Source organism: Poromitra crassiceps (genome assembly GCF_964638095.1).
Source record: "Poromitra crassiceps genome assembly, chromosome: 1".
NCBI classification, from domain to species: Eukaryota; Metazoa; Chordata; class Actinopteri; order Beryciformes; family Melamphaidae; genus Poromitra; species Poromitra crassiceps.
Genome location: NC_139623.1, coordinates 32,184,986 through 32,203,258, shown reverse-complemented (window position 1 = coordinate 32,203,258; position 18,273 = coordinate 32,184,986). Strand labels below are relative to the sequence as shown.

Genomic DNA, 18,273 nt, shown 5'->3' with positions numbered 1-18,273 from the left:
CTCTGCTAACCTGGAAGAGTCTGTGAGCAGCTAGGTGGGGGAGGTCAGTGGTTGACATGCAGGAGGCTGAAGGTTGAACCTGGCTGATTAAACAGTGGAGCAAAATCCTCTGTCTCCATCTGGCTGAGGTCAAAGTTCACCATCCTGTGGCAACGTGTGTCACACCAGTACTGGTAAGAACTAAGGGGCTTAGTTAGTTCCACAGTTCACTGACAATGAGTCGCTCACCTCAGCCCTCGAGCGCTGACCTTCATGTGATTGTGTGTATTATAGACAGACCTACAGTAAGCAGGCTCTATGAAACTTTTGGTCATGACAGCAACCTGCAAGTGAGGTGCCATGTGAGAACATGCAGTGAGGTGCCATGTGAGAACATGCAGTGAGGTACCATGTGAGAACATGCAGTGAGGTACCATGTGAGAACATGCAGTGAGGTACCATGTGAGAACATGCAGTGAGGTGCCATGTGAGAACATGCAGTGAGGTGCCATGTGAGAACATGCAGTGAGGTGCCATGTGAGAACATGCAGTGAGGTGCCATGTGAGAACATGCAGTTATTTTCTGATAGTGCCCATCACATATTTATTAAGAAGAGCGACAGCGAGAGTACCGAGTGCATCCATCCCCTCAGGGCCTGGGAGACTGTCACCTCCCTCGAGACTCCAGAAGGCCATTTCACCCAGAGGTGCCATATCCCATGGGCCGCGAGAGTCTAAGACACAAACGGCATACTGACTTGGTTGAAGGAAGAGGAGGGAAAGATAGACCAACAGTGGTAAATTAATGAATAGCTGGAAATATACAGTAGTAGGAATTTGGATTGTCATAAATCAAGGCCTGCTGTGGCTAGGATTACATTACAATAGATATTCTAAAATGCTTAATATGGAAAGTTCTTCAAAAGGGAAATATTACTCACACTATGAATGTACGTAATTGGGCTTAAAACCGTTTTACTGTGCACAATGGAGATACAACTATGAAACTAGAAATACCACATCGCGGATGTATGCCTCCGCCAACAAGTGAGCAGTCTACATCCATGTCTCTCCAGACTTCATACAAGCACAAATACCTTGAAGCCCACAGTGCAGTGCTGTGGCTATTCAGCCCTATGGCACTTTAGCATGAAACAGGCGGTTGTGAGGTCACAGCCACCTTTGACCACCAAAATCTAATCAGTTCATCCTTGAGTCCAAGTGGACATTTGAACCAAATTTGAAGCAATTCCTTCAAGGCGTTCCTGAGATATTGCGTTAACGAGAATCGGAAGGACGTACGGACCATCGACATATATAGCTCAATGGTACGGACGGACGTACGGACAACCCAAAAACATAATGCCTCCGGCCACGGCTGGCATAAAAAGTTAACTGGGCACCATTTATGTGCCATTACTATTACTCTATTACAGTCCTCGTGGGCCAGGTCCTGCAGGTTTTCGTTCCTCCCAGATAGTTAATGAGCCACACCTGGTCGGTATCTACCTGAGACTGGAGCAGCTCAGTAACTATTAGATAGAAGATAGAGGATAGAAAATAGAGGATAGAAAAAACCTGCTCATTCCCTTCATTTTCTTTTTACTGTTGCCCTCAAAGAAGTATTACCTCAATAGATTGCTGCATCATGGTGACATTCATTTCCTGCAAAGGATCAATAAAGTATCTATCTACTGTATCTAGTACCTTAAAGCTGGAGTGCGTAACTTTTACATAGATGAACATCCGTTAGATCCAAGCCATTGCTAAACGAGTTCCCACAATGCCTAAGCCCATCGCTGCCAAATAACTGTATTCCACAGTAGACCGGAGTTTTCAATCTGTTGTCGTCCGGCAACATTACTGCGCTGCACAGCGGAGCCCGGTCTAACAATTCAGTTGTGTGGCTCTTCAAGCCTTCCAAATGTTATTGGACAGAATGTTTCAAATTCTGAAGTTAAACGAGTCACGGTGGAGCTATGACAAATGCTGCATTCATGTGCTGCTCGGATTGTCCAAATTCCCGAGTTGGGAAGTCGTTCTTCTTTGGTAAATCAACACGTTTGATAGCTGTTTCCAGTTTTTGCGTGACAACAAAGAGCTAAGGAAACGGGAACTCATTTTCCCGACACCACACATAATGCAGCACACGTTCCTTCACTGCCAGAAGCGCCACAAGGGGGAGACAAAAGTTTGGCACTATAAAAGTTATGCACTCTATCTTTAAAAATTCAATCCTCTTGATTTGAGAAGGCCAGCAATCCAGTATATATATGATCACATTATTTCTTTGGTCTGAGAGTAGTAAAAAAAAAAACAGGTACTTAAAAGAAGCTTGGTTGTCATTCAAAATCAGCTTGAAACAACACCCGTTTGTACTGACAGTAGGTTAGCCCAACTTTGAAGCTCTTCACAGTTGCCATTATTACTCAAATTATTTAGCATTACAGTAGCATTGTGCTGATGTGCGTATGACTACGGCTATTACAAATTAACGAAACCAAACCATTCCTATCATTTGGTTTAACCTGGTTCTTGAATACCTCTCAGACAACTGAATTTCACATGAAAAAACAGGAACTATCTTCCGAAGTAAAGCTAATCCCAGCATGGGATCTGTTTAGTTTAGTTTATTAGGATTGCCATTAGCTGCAGAAAATGCTACAGCTATTCTCACCGGGGTCCGACACATAACATTTGGGGTAATAAATTGGTTCAAATGAGCTTAAACCCTCAACAACTAATATTATGCTCTGACTTGTATCACTGGGTGATAGGCCTGTGTTTGTGAGTATAAATACATGCCCTTGATGGTGTGTTACCTTGCTCTGTAGTCAGGCCCATCCCATTGGTCAGAACAGAGAGGCTGGAGTTGGTAAGGAGGTTATTGCCAGACAAGTCCACCTTGGAGGCCTGCAGACGAAACTTTTCCAGCTCCTGGGACAGGAAGCCAAACTGTTCGCTCTGGGTGCGGCATTTCTCCTCCAGATCTCGCACCTTTGTCTACAGGCGGTTTAACACAAAAAGCAGACATATAAACCCAGTGTCCATACAGGATTTTTATTTTGTTTTAAATATCATTACACTTAAAGGAAAAATCCACCCATGCACATTACATCGTTCAATATCATCAATTGGTGATGTTCAATGCATTCCCGGAGTTGTTTTCTACAGCATTTTGTGTATTTTATTTTTATTTATTTATTACTTTTTTGTGTACCCAGTTTGCCTCAACCTACTTCACTTCATGTACCTCTACTAGTTAGTGGTTTCCAACATTTCCCAGAATAACTTTCGATAACACTCAAAGAACAGGTGTGAACCTTCCTTCAACTTTCAATCAAAGTTGGATGTATAGGCATAGAAATATAGCTAGCTAGCCAAGTACATTGTCATCATTGGAGTGCACGTTTTAGGGCGGATTTCTACTTTTAAGTGAATCTTGAGGGCTTTATTGTACATCATACATCAGCCATATACAAGTATATAGTGTTGGATGTAACCTAGTTCAGTTTTATATATTGTCAGTGTCATGCAGAAACTTCGAAAAGCCAATTTCTCTGTAACTGTGGAAAAACTGCTCAGTTTTCTGTACATTTACTGTACATGTTTGACATTTACAACACATTTTCAGTGCTTTGACTTGGTCCCAGGATCATGAAAAGCTTTCGGCACTTGGGGGACGATATGGATTATTTTTCTCCTAGCCAGCCCACTGACTAGTGTCCCCCCTCCATCTTACATGGTTATGATTATTATTTTGGTGCCATGAAAAGTAAGAACACACAAAAGCAGACAAAACAATACATTGCTGCCTATGTAGGATGTAAAAGAAATAGGACAATTTGAGATATATGGTTAGGTTTCTGCAGTACACAGACAATAAACTGCTGTTTATACATTTGTTACAAGCTGCAAACTGCTATGAATTAAAGGATCAAATGAAAGAAAGGAGGCAAAAAGACAGACAGCAGACTTAAAAGGCTTTTGTAGACGGTAGCTTTTTGGTAATAAGCAAAAACAGGAGGATAGGGTGAAAACCAGAATTGGAAGAGTGGTGTAGTTGAAAAGGAGCTGCATGTTGTCCTCCTGCCTTACAGTGCATTCACATTAGCAAAGCCACTACAGAGCCAGAACACTACAGAGGTTAGCCTTAGCCCCTTTCTATAAGTGACTGATTTTGCTTCCGGTTGCGGTGGGAGTTTCCTGGCAGGCCGATCTCACACAGCCTCTGTGTGAAACTGTCTGAACACAATTTCCTGTCAAACCTCTCACCTACACCTCGCCTAGTCTGCACACAAGCATTATCTATCTGCATGAACTGTGCTCAAGTGGTAAAGAGCGCTACAACTCTGAGATCACTTGCTAATATACAATGCTTTTGTGTGCAGAATAAACCACAAATTATAGTCAAAAACTGTATACAGAATGTAAAGTCACAAGTCAATTCTCCTATGCTAACTGTTAGTGCAGTTGGGACTGATAACTGTTCAAAACAGATATAGCTGGGGAGCTATCAGCCCGCACACTCACCGGATAAAAAAAGTTTTCGTCAGCGCTGACGAAGGCTACGTGCTGAAACGCGTACGTTGTACTTTGAAACAGGAATAAAAACCCTCAAAAGGACATCTTCGAGTGCTGGCTCCTTCTCTACTGACTGATAACTGTGCCACATAAACATTCTTATCTGCTCTCATGTGACTGTGGCCTGATTCAGACACACGTCAGTAACCAAAAAACAAAAACAAAAAACAGTCGGTATCAAATGGGTCTCTGTGGCCAGTGGCCACACAACGCTTTAAAAATGAGATATAACTAAGCATCTCGCACGCTACACGCGCTTGATTCCTACGCTCGCCCACCCTGCAGCTCGCCGAACTGGCCCTGCAGCTCGCATACGAAGCTCGGCCGCTGTACGGCCTCGCCCGCAGCTCGACTGCTGCGTGGCCTCGCCTGCTCTATTGGCATGTGCAGGGATTTGTGACATCACGGATGATGTCACAGTAGGATTTATGACATCACTGATGATGTCACAGTGTGATTTATGACATCACTGATGGTGTCACAGTGGGATTCATGACATCATGGATGATGTCACAGTGGGATTTATAACATCACGGATGATGTCACAGTGGGACATCACAGTGGGACAGACACACAGAGCCCGAGGACACATAAATGGGAGCCCATTTATGGGATTCAGACACACGTGCCCGAGCTCCCATTTATGGTGGGGATACTAGGGATCTCGCGCGCTACGCGCACTCGATTCCTGGGCGAGCCCGCTGCAGCTCGCCAAGCTGGCCCTGCAGCTCGCATTCGCCCGCTGCGCGGCCTTGCCCGCAGCTCGGCTGCTGTGTGGTCTTGCCTGCCCTATTGGCGCGCGCACGTCTCCTATCTCTCTCCCTCAGTCCCCCCCCCTCTCTTCCTTTCCTTTCCTCCCTCTCCCTCAGTCTCTCTGCCTCTCCTCTCTCTCCCTCAGTCTCTCTCCCACTCTCCTCTCCTCGACAGACTTCTGGATTTATGACATCACTGATGACATCATCACTGGGATTTATGACATCACTGATGACATAATCAGTTGGACAGACATCACTGATTATGTCATCAGTGATGTCATCAGTGGATTTATGACATCACTGATGACATTATCACTGGGATTTATGACATCACTGATAATGTCATCAGTGGATTTATGACATCACTGATGACATTATCACTGGGATTTATGACATCACTGATGACATCATAGTTGGACAGACATCACTGGGATTTATGACATCATTAATGATGTCATCAGTGGATTTATGACATCACTGATGACATCATCACTGGGATTCATGACATCCCTGATGATGTCATCAGTGGGACAGAGAAACAGACAGAGAACAGAGCCCTAGCTCCCATTTATATACTGATGATGATGATACTGTGTGTATATATATATACATGTATATATATATATATATATATATATATATATATATATATATATATATATATATATATATATATATATATATATATATATATATATATATAATCCGCAGGGCAGATTTGTTACTCCTGATTCTCAGAGAGTGAAGTAGCTACATAATAACTACATTTCAACACAGAATATGTTAACTTGGTTGTACTGATGCATTGGGGAGTTTGACAAGGCAGGGATTGTATTGACAGGCTGGGGGAGGCAGGAATCTGGCCTGGGGGGACAAGGAGGCTAAGGGTTGCCGGTACCTGCATGCAGTCCAGTGTGTTCTGGTTAGCAAGAAAAATAACACAAAGGACAAAAAAGGTATACAAAAGTAAACATGCTTGTGAAACAATGAGTCTGGGAGGATAAAAATATGAATAAATTAGAAACACAGCAGTCAGAGTCCAGGTCGGCAAGAAGGTCCTGTCAGTAGCCCGTATCACGAGAATGTCTCTTGTCCCTCAACAGCTGCCATTTGAATGAAGGCACACATTCCTTATGATGTTTCAAAAAATGTTTTACAGATTTCAAAAAAGTATGTATGTTAGGGTTCTCTGGAGGGAAAGAGACTTTCTCCTGTGATGCGTTGGGTTTGAACAGAGAGAGAGAGAGAGAGAGAGAGAGAGAGAAAGGAGGAGAGAGACAAAGCAAAAGGAAGAAAACGTGAGCATTTTCAAAACAGGAGCAACTATACTCTACCAACTCCCTCAGCAACACAAGCTGCGTCAACTCCTAAAATAAAATACACACTTCATTTAGGAGCACACCCCATTAACAATACACAAAGCATAACAATTACAAACATAATAAAACAGGCATATAGAGTCATCACTTGAAGATGAGGTTTCGCATGTTCAGAGAGTTCTCGTAGCGTGTGTAAGTTTTGTAGTCTTTCTTGTCTTTTTTCATCCTTTTAAAACAGTAAGTAGTCAATTAGGCATATAGGGACTTCAACAGTCATAGTCTGTCTAGATTCATTTTGGATTCAAGGTGTGCTACACTCACACTGGCAATGGAGAAACCATCTGTTCAAACGGTTATCTTTCCAGGCCATAAGTGCTACAAAAGTACAAGTATTTTCTGCAACGGTTTCTCTGCCAGGTGTTTAGATCAACACAAAGAGCTGATTGTGTATCCACGCTGCTTCAGTCAGTGGCAGCGGAAAGGCTTTTGTCTACCGAGGAGAGGAAGATCATTAAATATTTATTCCCTTTTTGTTTGGTGTTGGGAGATGAGACATGCCTCCTTCAATAATGAATGAATCTTGTCAGACGGGGGATGCAGTAGTGCATGAAAATAATACTATTAGGGAGTTTGAGCAACCCTCCTCTTACTGATGTTGGTGCTGAATGAAACACTTGGTATAAGTCGTCTCAAACTTTTGGAAAGCAGGTCTGTGCTCCACTGCATGGCCATGAACTGTACTGCATTTTAAATCCATGTCAATGCATTTGTTTATCTTGTATGAAAGACTGATGATTTATACTGTACAAAGTAACTCACCTCCAGCATCTGAACCACCCCTTCATGTTCCCTCTTGGCGAAAAACTGAGCCTGATGATTGGAAAACAAGATGGTTATAGTATTAGTCAATGTAACACTGGTTATTGTTAAGAAATTCAAATTCACCGCCCAGTGAGCTCTGTCAGAAATGCCCCGCCAAAACTAGATGCTTTATTGGTACTCAAAGGTTGCCTCCTGCTGGACGTCTTAAGGTGAAAGAAGAAAATATGTCTCTCTAAATGAAGCACAGCCAGGCAGTGCTGCCGGGGCAGTTGTATGATAGGTAAACAAATGTGGAGACTGTAGAAGAGACCGTGGTGCTTACCCGCTGTAAGCGTTTGATTTCATCCTGTTTGAACTTGAGGATAGCCAATGCCTGCTCATGTTCCAATTCCAGCTGCTGCCTTCGCTCGGCGACCTCTCGCATATGCTGTGCATATAGAAGAAACGTATAGAAGAAACATATGCTGTGCATATAGAAGAAACGTATAGAAGAAACATATGCTGTGCATATAGAAGAAACGTATAGAAGAAACATATGCTGTGCATATAGAAGAAACGTATAGAAGAAACATATGCTGTGCATATAGAAGAAACGTATAGAAGAAACATATGCTGTGCATATAGAAGAAACGTCATTAGGCAATGTGCAGCATTTCATACGTCAGATCGGCAATACGTCATTTTGTAGGCGCCACATGTTCCCACCTCCTTTTAGGGGGAAAACACAAGGCTCTCCCCGTTGACTTGTGATGTAATAGCACAACAACAACAAAATATAGAAAAATAACAGAATATATCTTGTTTATTAATTACCCCAAAACACCATGACATGACAATATATTACAACTCGCCTGGCCATAGAATGGGCAAGATACATCGGAAATATTACTTTGACCTATCTAAAATCATGTAACTCATGACCGGTCTCTGACCTACTTCCGGTGTCCCCTGTTGCTAATTCTCTTGTTATTTCCATCAGTCTTTTGTGTTGCTGCCTTTGGCTCTGGTGAAATAAAATCGATCTCCTTGCTCAGCTTTAACATGACGGTTTTCAATTGTTTTGAGAGAGAAAAAGTCTGCTACTCGGGAACAACTTCGGCTCCGCTAGGCCGGAGGCGGGGGTTTAGTGAAGCCGCGGTCTTGCCTGGTGAGAGGCTGCCGGGGTAGGCTTCCCTTCTCCCCGGCCCGTAGCGTAAGGGCTCGCCTCCCCCGCGCAGCGGAAGCCGAGGTGGCTTCCCTTCTCCCCGTAGTGCATGCATGTAGGCTAAATAACAGCAAATTGATATCCATTCTCCTGGCCGATGGTCTCCTTGCCCATGTTAGGTCATATAGACGCAACAGGATTTCCTAACCACTTTAAAAGTTCCGTGTATGGATTTAATTTTAACGTTATACGTTATAGCCTACTTGGGCTATGGTATGGGCGGAGGGCAGATGTGCGGTCGCTATGACGACCAGCCGGGGCTGTAATGTAAATATGTGACATGAGTCACATGATTTTAGATGGGTCAAAGTCATATTTCTGATGTATCTTGCCCATTCTATGGCCAGGCGAGTTGTAATATATGGTCATGTCATGGTGTTTTGGGGTCATTAATAAACGAGATTGATTGTTATTTTTCTATAATTTTCTGGGGTAGTGCTATTTTACATTGAAGTCAACGGGGAAAGACTTGTGGCGGCGCCTAATTGCCAATCTGATGTATACACATCAACTGCTACAAAGCATCAGGCAAATGTGCAGCCTTTCATACACATCAACTGCTCCAAAGAGTCAAACTGAGAATCATGATAATGTGTGATCCCAGCTGTACCTTTATGACCTGCTCTAGGTTCTCCAGTTTGGCACGGAGTCTCTGGTTCTCCTCGAGAACTGAATTGTGTTGAGCGGTCACTTCAGAGAGGTCTTCCCTCAGCTCATCATTCTCAACCCGAGTCTGGGAAACAACAGAGACAGGCTGTAGCAGCACAGTGGCAGTGTAACTAAATGTGCAGGACTAGTAGATTGTTTGTAAAGGTAGCAACACAGTGGCAGTGTAACTACATGTGCAGGACTAGTAGATTGTTTGTAAAGGTAGCAACACAGTGGCAGTGTAACTACATGTGCAGGACTAGTAGATTGCTTGTAAAGGGCTAGAGAGGGCTGACCTGGTCGAGCAGCTGTGCCTTCCTCCTGAGGAGATCTGCCTCCTCCTTTAGTTGCTCATTTTTGCCTCGCTCATCCTCAAGCTGGCTCTCCTGTTCAAGAGACCACAAGATTAAGGAGAATCCATTTCTTCCAAGTCATCATTATCTGCCCTATCATAACTAGGGATGATAAACCGTGATAAAATTCCTGGCGGTTAGTATTACAGTTTCGAATTTTAATCATCATTAAAACCGTGATTACTGTGATTATAGCCTTTGAAAAACACGGTAAATACTGTGAATCATCAACCAAATGTAGCAACAATGTCCCAGACGTGGTGAATTGATTTCAGTGTGTGTATCAGTACTTTTTGAACATTTTCAGGACATATTAACAATAAATTTGGTCATTATAATCGTGATATGAAATTTTCATGCCGTTTCATCTCTGATCGTCACAGACTAAACAGTCTCAAGGACTGCTAGTGAGACTTTGAGAGAGAAAAACTGGAGCAGCTTCCTTACCAAATCCAGACATCTCTTCTGTCGCTTCTTTACTTCATGCTCAAGGTTTTCACATTCTTTTCTCTTCTTGCACAGCTCACTTTCCTGAACAAACAATGATTACAAAGCAAGGACAAGTTATACTGCATCTTCATAGGTCAAGAAATCTGATCACCATCTCATTATTACCCTGAAACTGGATCTTTTAAGGTTAATATGATTTTTTATAACTCTGGAACAAGTAGCAGGATATACATATGTTCCCAGAAGAACGATCAGAAATTATTTTCTGGCAAAGAATTGTCAGTGCCATCATTCTTTTTAGGATGCCTTAGTTTCCATATTGACCTCTGACATGGTAGCCATGAGGTATTACAAAGCTTAGCATCTTTTAATTATTCTAAATGCAGCTTACATGCAGGACCAGCATAGGATAAATCAGCTTATTTCAGCATGGCCACAGTACCATAATCGAGTATTACTTGTGTGTGTGTGTGTGTGTGTGTGTGTGTGTGTGTGTGTGTGTGTGTGTGTGTGTGTGTGTGTGTGTGTGCGCACGCGCGCGTGTGTGTCTGTGTGTGTTGGGTAATTAAAACATGGTCTGTGGCCTGATTTGCTCTCACGATAGTCTGTCAGCCATAGCATTAAAGGCCTGAATAATGAGTGTTAATGAAGGACGTGCTGTTCTTCTACTGCTGTCAGAAATGACTGCAGAAGTGATCGTCAGGTTGACCTGTGAGAGCAAAATGAGTGATTGACATTCCTCCACAACAGACCATATCCTTGGCCAAGAAGAAACATGTCATTGAAATGTGCATTAACCTCTAGGCTGCAGGTACAGTACCAACTTCATGTTTTTATAGCAGATAAGGCCATGTACATAAAGTAGGCATCTCGTACAGGAACTTTAGAACTTTAAAGCGAAAAAGCTGTCATTAGCCTGCAGGCGCTACTTTTTGTACGCTTGAATTCAGAGTTTTAATACGGAGCCCACACAGGCGCATGAACCCTGTACTAGGGGAGGGGAAGGGGGGGGGGGGGGGGGGGGGGATTGATACAGCATAGTATCGCGATATTTTGTGGGCAATATATCGTATCGTATCGAATGCCAAGTATCGTGATATTTTATTATACAAAATTGCATGCAACATTTATGACAGGTTTTTATGACAGTGTTGGTCAGTCTGTCTGCTTGACAATCCCATTTTGCTGCAATAAAAATGATTGAAGTGAGATGAACAGACTGGAAACTGTATTTCATTAGATAAAACAGATGTTGACAAAGTTTTTTCCTTTGGGGACATCATTTGCAGTTGAAAAAAGGTAATAAATCACAATATATTGCAATATCGCAATACTCAATATATCGCAATACATATCGCAATACTATTGTATCGTGACTTAAGTATCGTGATAATATCGTATCGTGGGGCATCTGGGGATTCCCACCGCTACTGTGTACAGCACATGCGCTGTGTACAGCGCCTCATACCTAATACCTGGGTATTATTTTAGATAGCAACCTCTCCTTCATAAAGCACATAAAGAAAACTGCAGGGACTGTCAAACGTAATCTTCGGCAATTTAGATTAAGTCGAGGTCAGCTGAGCACTGATGCGGCGAAACTGTATCTTCATTCTTTCATTTTATCACACCTGTCTTATTGTGCCACTACGTGGTCCCAGGCCAATAAAACAACGACACAGCCACTCTTTACTCTATTCAAGCAAGCGTTGAAGGTCCTGGACTTTCTAACAGACCGCCGCCAGGTGGTGAGAGTGGGCAACCTCACCTCCTCCCCACTGACCATCAGCATAGGAGCGCCACAGGGGTGCGTCTCCAGCCCCTTCTGGTATGACCTCTACACCCACGACTGCGTGGCGACTCAAACTTCGAACACCATCGTGAAGTTCACAGACGACACAGCGGTCGTGGGGCTGATCTCCAGGAGCGACGAGACGGCCTACAGAAAGGAGGTGGAGGCCCTGGAACAATGGTGCCAGGACAACCACCTCTCTCTGAACGTCTCCAAGACAAAGGAGATCATTGTAGACTACAGAAGGAGGGGGGGGGGGTGCACACCCCCCAATCACCATCAACGGCACAGTGGTGGAAAGGGTGGACAGCTTCAAGTACCTGGGAGTCAATATCCACCAGGACCTGACATGGGCCAACCACACCGCCACTGTTGTCAAAAAGGCCCAACAGCGACTACACGGACTCAGGCGCCTGAAGAAATTCGGGCTAAGGCCAAAAATCCTCAGGGACTTTTACAGAGGCACCATTGAAAGCCTGCTGACTGGCTGCTTCACCACCTGGTACGGGAACTGTACCACCATGGACCGCAGGGCGCTAAGAAGGGTGAGGCGCGCGGCCCAGCACGTAACAGGATGTGAGCTGCCAGAACTGCAAGATCTGTACAACCAGCGGTGCCTCAGGAGGTCCCTGAAGATCATCAAAGACACAAACCACCCCCACAACAGTCTGTTCTCCCTGCTACCCTCAGGGAGGAGATACAGGGTCCCAAGAGCATGCACAAATCGCTTGAGGGACAGTTTCTTCTCGCAGGCCACGAGACTCCTTAACATATACAAATAGTGTAGTAGCCGTACTGTACCGCACTGCAGCTGCTACCATCACGTATGACTAATGTTCAATAGTATGTTTAATTAGGTATATGCTATTTGCACCTAACAGAATGTTATTATGTTTAATTATGTTTAAAGCATGTTCATGCCATTTGCACATATGTGCAGTGAATACGCACTGTCTGTGGCGTGTCTACTGCTTTATTGCTTGTTGCCTCTTGTTTATATTTATTTATTTTTATTTTTTGCACTATGTTGTAACGGAGTCTACAGCACAAGAATTTCACACGTGATACTTGTACTACGGAGTGACAATAAAAATCTTGAATCTTGGATAAAAAACCAGCTATCATTACTGTAACATTATCAAGAAATATAACTTTCTAACATTCGAGAATTTCCTGTTGATGACAAATGTCAGTTTGTTGTATAGGATCTTCCACGGCCTTGCCCCCCCCCCACCCATTCAACAAATTTGTGACAAACCGTAACACCAGTGTGAGAACTACAAGAGCCTCCACTAGAGGAGACTGTTGCATGCCATTTAGATCCACAAAATTCAGTCAATCTGCATTCACAGTCAAAGCGGGCGGGCTGTGGAACACCCTGCCCAGCAGTCATTAAAGGCTGCAGTACTTTCAAAGGTTTTAAGTCCTCTGTCAAGAAGTGGCTGAGAGAGGGTCACTCCTGTGGCCACCTATAGGCATTAGTGTGGTCTCATGTTGTTGTGTTCTGACATTGTGTATTTATTTCTGATCATCTCCTCATTTACCACTATGTGATCTTAGGGGATTGCTATCTACCTATGTGTTATATTTTACTGTGTTATATATTACTAATAGTAAGTATTATCATTTTTTGTACCATCTATATTGATTGTTTAGACACTAGGATTTTCTTTTATTTCTGTATTTGATATGTACTGTGTGCGCACAGGACTCTGTGCGCCCAGGGACTACAGATGCAAATTAGCTCTTAGCTATCTCTGGTGCAATATGTTTATTGTGTACTGTCCCTGCTCAAATAAACAATAAAGATAAAGATCATGGCAAACAAGGACGTAACTTCAGTTATTCTTGGTTAGTTTGGTTAATCTTCGTTAGATCTCGGTGTGTGGATTTACTTCGGAAATGGCCGTTTCCAGTAACTTTGGATTATTATTTCATTGCGTGGTAAGTACATGATTCACAACATGTACATGTGAGTGTTTCTGGCGCTGTTGCAATATGTATATTGAACGACTGAACGGGAGTAGGCAGCTGTAACGTTCACTACCATTGTAGCGCTACCAAAGTAGCAGCGAGGGCTGTACCGCTGTTTGTAGGGAACACACAGCGACGAGAAAAGCATCCTTGTTATCCATTTACTGTGGACAATATGGAAAATAGGAATACGAATCTCCCAAAATGTTGGCGTATCCCTTTAATGCCTGCAGTTTCTATCCTCCACCCTGTTGACAATCTCAATGTAGACTTACAAGTGAATAAGCTACTGTATATAAGCCATAACACAGCAATATGCCACACTTCTGTTTCCAAGAGACAAGAGCAAAATCATACCAGCATTACATAACAAATCAGACAGTGGTTGTTCTTTCAGCGGCGGCGATGTGGTGGGAAGTTCTGGGAACTCCGTAAAATAAATTAATTCAAGCTTCGGTTCTGCATGAAAATGCCAAGTGGGCAGCAAAACTTGATTCCTATAATTAGGTACAATATTCAGCGACACACTGAATATCAGGGGAATGCGTGTGGTGCGATATGTGAGAAGGGGAAAAATGCTGCATGCTTGTGGTTTAACTCTCCTGCTGCATATTCAGACTTGTGGTAGTCTCTAATGAGTAATAGTATAGTACTGGATGCTCTCACCAGAAACTGTAGGCGCTGCTCCTCTGTGTGTTCTTCCTGGTGGGAGGGGGTGGGGCTGAGGCCCGGTGGGGGCGTCACTCGCGGCCCCGACTCCTCCTCCTCTCCGGGAGTCTCCTCACACCTGGATGGAGCCTCATCTAATGCCACACACGGGGTCTCTCCTGCAACCTGGCAGAGACAAGAGCAATCATTCAATGAGAAACACTGTCATGTTCACAGAGGTAATGTGGGAAGGCCAAGATTGGATAAAAGACAATCCAAGGCACTATCATAAAGTTACGGGCTTCCATTCTCATTTTACAGACATGACGACCCACAACGAGAGCGGAGCAAATCTTCTTGTGACAGGGACTGGTGTTCTGGGTAACAAGTAGGCCACGGTCATTTTTCAGTTTTTTTTACAGAGTATGAAAGTGTAGATTGTAAGCTTTCAAATTATGTTTCATAGATTGAAATCTGAAAATAGTTGAAGAAGGTAAGCTTATTTCAGTGTTCGTACTCCTAAAAGCAACATTCAAGAAGAAAATCGCCCTGAAAGTTGGTGAACAAACTTGGTTTGCCCTGAACAAGCTTAGTTTGCTAACAAATTATGAGTATTTTGTGACCCTAAAACTGTTGTTTATTATATTGAGTGCATTCTTCAACATCTAAACTTTCATCTTGATTTCTATGTTTTCCTGGTTGCCTACTTGTTCCCTTTCACCAGACTGTGTCACAATTATCATATAGAGACAGTCGGCATGTGTGGGAACGCCCACAAAATGTTATACGGCTGGCGCGCGAGTGGGGTAAAACCGCCAATATATCTCAATGGGCTGACTCACCAAAGGACGGTGCTGCGGCTCTAAACTACAGGTTTGGGGGTTCTAGAGCAGAACACAAGACGTCTGCTCAGATGTGCGTTTACTGCGGTGGTTAAATCCCTGATCGTGTCTGCCTGGGCTGGGCTATCAGCTAAATTCTAACTTTGCTGAATGGATAGAACGGGGGATTTACCCCACCCTGACCACACCCCCAGCCAGGCTGAGCCAGCTAACCCAGCGTCTATGACGAGACATCGCCTCAACCTATTGTACGGTAAAACTGACATTAACATTAGACCCCCTGCTGTGAGCCAGGGATAACAGTAGCAGTGAGTCTCCATCCCAGATTCCCAGGTCCAACTACAATCATTGAATAATCCAGGGTGAATCCCTCTAGCCTGGAACATGACGAGAACACATTAGCAGGGAGCATGTCCTTGGTAATAATTAGTTTGGGCATACTGATTTGAATATTTATGCTAATTTTCTGCATCAGTAAGTATTCTACAGAAGTGTGTGTACAGCCCCCCCCCAACATCTTTCATCACTCTTTTAATTGTGGTCACTGTGGGCGGGGTATATGTGGGGAGGAGGCTGACGTTGGTTAGGGTTAAGAGTTGAGAGCTAAGAGAGAGTTACGTTAAGAGCTAAGAGGAGAACTGGGCTAGTGTAGCCAAGGCCATGACCCAATAACAGGATCAAAGGCGCTCTGCCACGTGCCGCGAGGGGATCTCTCCTTTACAATGTCAGCCATTAGAAAGAATACCACAGACTTAACACAGGTCTCTCACTTTTGTAGAAAATCATTTGTTAAGACATTGACAGGACGCACAGCGATACAATGTGTGACAAGTTTTGTATACTGTACCAGAAATGTGTATGCAGTGGCATCACTGAGAAAGATAACTTAAAGATACATTACAAACTGTATGGACACAGATCAACTGGACCATGTGCATGACAATGGTACCTTCCTTGGTCAGCATCATTTGTCCCTCCTAACCCACCCAACAGTTTGAACAGTGTGCCATTTGTATGCTGTGCCTCTGGAAGATAGCAACATGGTTTAAGGCCCCGAAATGCGCTTTACACCGAAGAGGCATGGCGCAGTGCCAGAATAGGCCAGAATGGGCGTTTCGGCCTTAAATACCGGCCTAACGATATCTTCCCCCCTGGCGTTAATTTAGCGCTTATCACTTTTCAAAACCAGGCCTTATTCAGTGCGCCGGTTATATTAGGCTATTGTGCGTAATTGCGCGGAGCTCTCCTCTGCCATCTCACACTCTCTCTCTCTCTCACTCCCTCTCTCTCGCGCATCAGACAGGCACAAAGACCAATGGAAAAAAGTTGTTATATCGTAGTTTTGAGCCCGTCATTCAGAGGCTGTTCTTTCCCCCTCCCTCTCTCTCTCACTCCCTCTCTCGCGCAGCACAAAGACGGATGGAAAAAAGCTGTTCTCTCCCCCTCTCTCTCTCTCTCACTCCCTCAAATCTCCCAGCATGCATTGAGGCTAATACACTTCGAGACGAAATATCAACCAAATCAGCCTAAATTGCCTAAAGTGGTAGATAGAAATAATGTTTCTGTTCACACAACATGCAATCTCGAATATTTCAATATTGGCCATAATAAAACATAGCAATCCAAACACAACCCTATGTGAAACATATATGCAACCCAGGTGGTATACTATATATCCCTCGCAGATATAACGTGATTTAGATGAGAGACAGCCGTAACACGGTTCTACTGTGATGTCCTACTGTGATGTCCGCTCCGCTCCAATAAGACTTGGCTTACTTCACATTTACTTTTACAATAAAAACACATTTATGCAATGACTTTACATAATGTAGGCTATATTTATGTGCATCATCTGCATCACTGGAGAAGAAAAGGTAGCGAGAGAAAACGATATCATTCTAATCTGGACAAACTTTCACCAATCTAATCTCATCATGACATAGGCCACATAGGGATAGGCTATATTTTTCTAGCCAATGCGTTTAGAACATTCTTTTCACTTTGATATTGCTATAATGTAGCATATTTACATGCTTGCAGTATTTAAACTGCAGTTAGATAGGTTTGAGAAGCATAATAGTAGCCTATATGGAATAATATATTGGAGACAGACGGGGATGAAAGGGAGGGGGGGAGCTCAGAGCGCTTGGCTTTTCTGACCGGACTGGATTTCTTCCGTGGAATTGGAGCTTAAAAGGGAAGCTTGTGATTCGTTTACTGCACTTCTCCAATGAGCAGATTGTGCATAATTTTACGCTTAAAAGGCGTGGTTATAATGCTTAAGGCCGCCTGTAGCGCCAACACCAAAATATCGAGTGGGCCGGTCCACGCCTACCAATCTGCGCTGCGCCGGGCGCAGTTCATAGGCCGATGCAACGATAGAGACCCTAGTTTCTTCTGCACATTATTGCCCCTGGCAGCATAAACTTCATGTCAAGTTTCTTTGTGCCATACTGATGACATGTAAAAAGCATGATGTACTCCACAAGCTGCTGACTGGGGTTGCCCATTTGTTTCTGAGATTCTTCAGGTTTCATGGAAGATTTTGAAATTCTTACACACGGGGTTGATAAACCCTTTTGACCATCCAGCATAAAATCGGTGTGTCCGTGAAGTTAAGCAACGCTATCCCTGTTTTCTCTTTTGGATAGGAGACCAGATGGTGTCAGTAGTGGTGACGGAGGGCCAGCAGAAGGCACTAATCCCATTGGCCTTGGTGCAAATACAGTACACAGGAATGAGGGATTTAAACAAGTACTTTCCTTTACATAAGCCATTAAACCAAGTTCCTGATTTATTTTGGCGGTCATTAAAGAGCCCATGCCATTTATCGTGAGCATAGGCATGGCAGATAACCCCCGCATCCTGGCAACATTCCCACCTTGGTCTTTGGGCACATC

The 18,273-nt window shown here is 43.6% G+C and overlaps 1 protein-coding gene across 1 annotated transcript in view; it reads right to left on the bottom strand.

The window, feature by feature from the left end:
* Positions 1-18,273, bottom strand: part of tspoap1 (TSPO associated protein 1) — a gene marked incomplete at both ends in the record, with an annotated part of 144,127 nt that overhangs the window by 36,406 nt on the left and 89,448 nt on the right. The window contains 9 exons of the mRNA XM_083641906.1: positions 612-713; positions 2,802-2,982; positions 6,653-6,685; positions 7,457-7,507; positions 7,782-7,886; positions 9,274-9,396; positions 9,608-9,697; positions 10,112-10,195; positions 14,547-14,750. Of these exons, the coding sequence (XP_083498032.1) occupies positions 612-713; positions 2,802-2,982; positions 6,653-6,685; positions 7,457-7,507; positions 7,782-7,886; positions 9,274-9,396; positions 9,608-9,697; positions 10,112-10,195; positions 14,547-14,750 (973 nt within the window). The remainder of the gene's footprint in view (positions 1-611; positions 714-2,801; positions 2,983-6,652; positions 6,686-7,456; positions 7,508-7,781; positions 7,887-9,273; positions 9,397-9,607; positions 9,698-10,111; positions 10,196-14,546; positions 14,751-18,273) is intronic.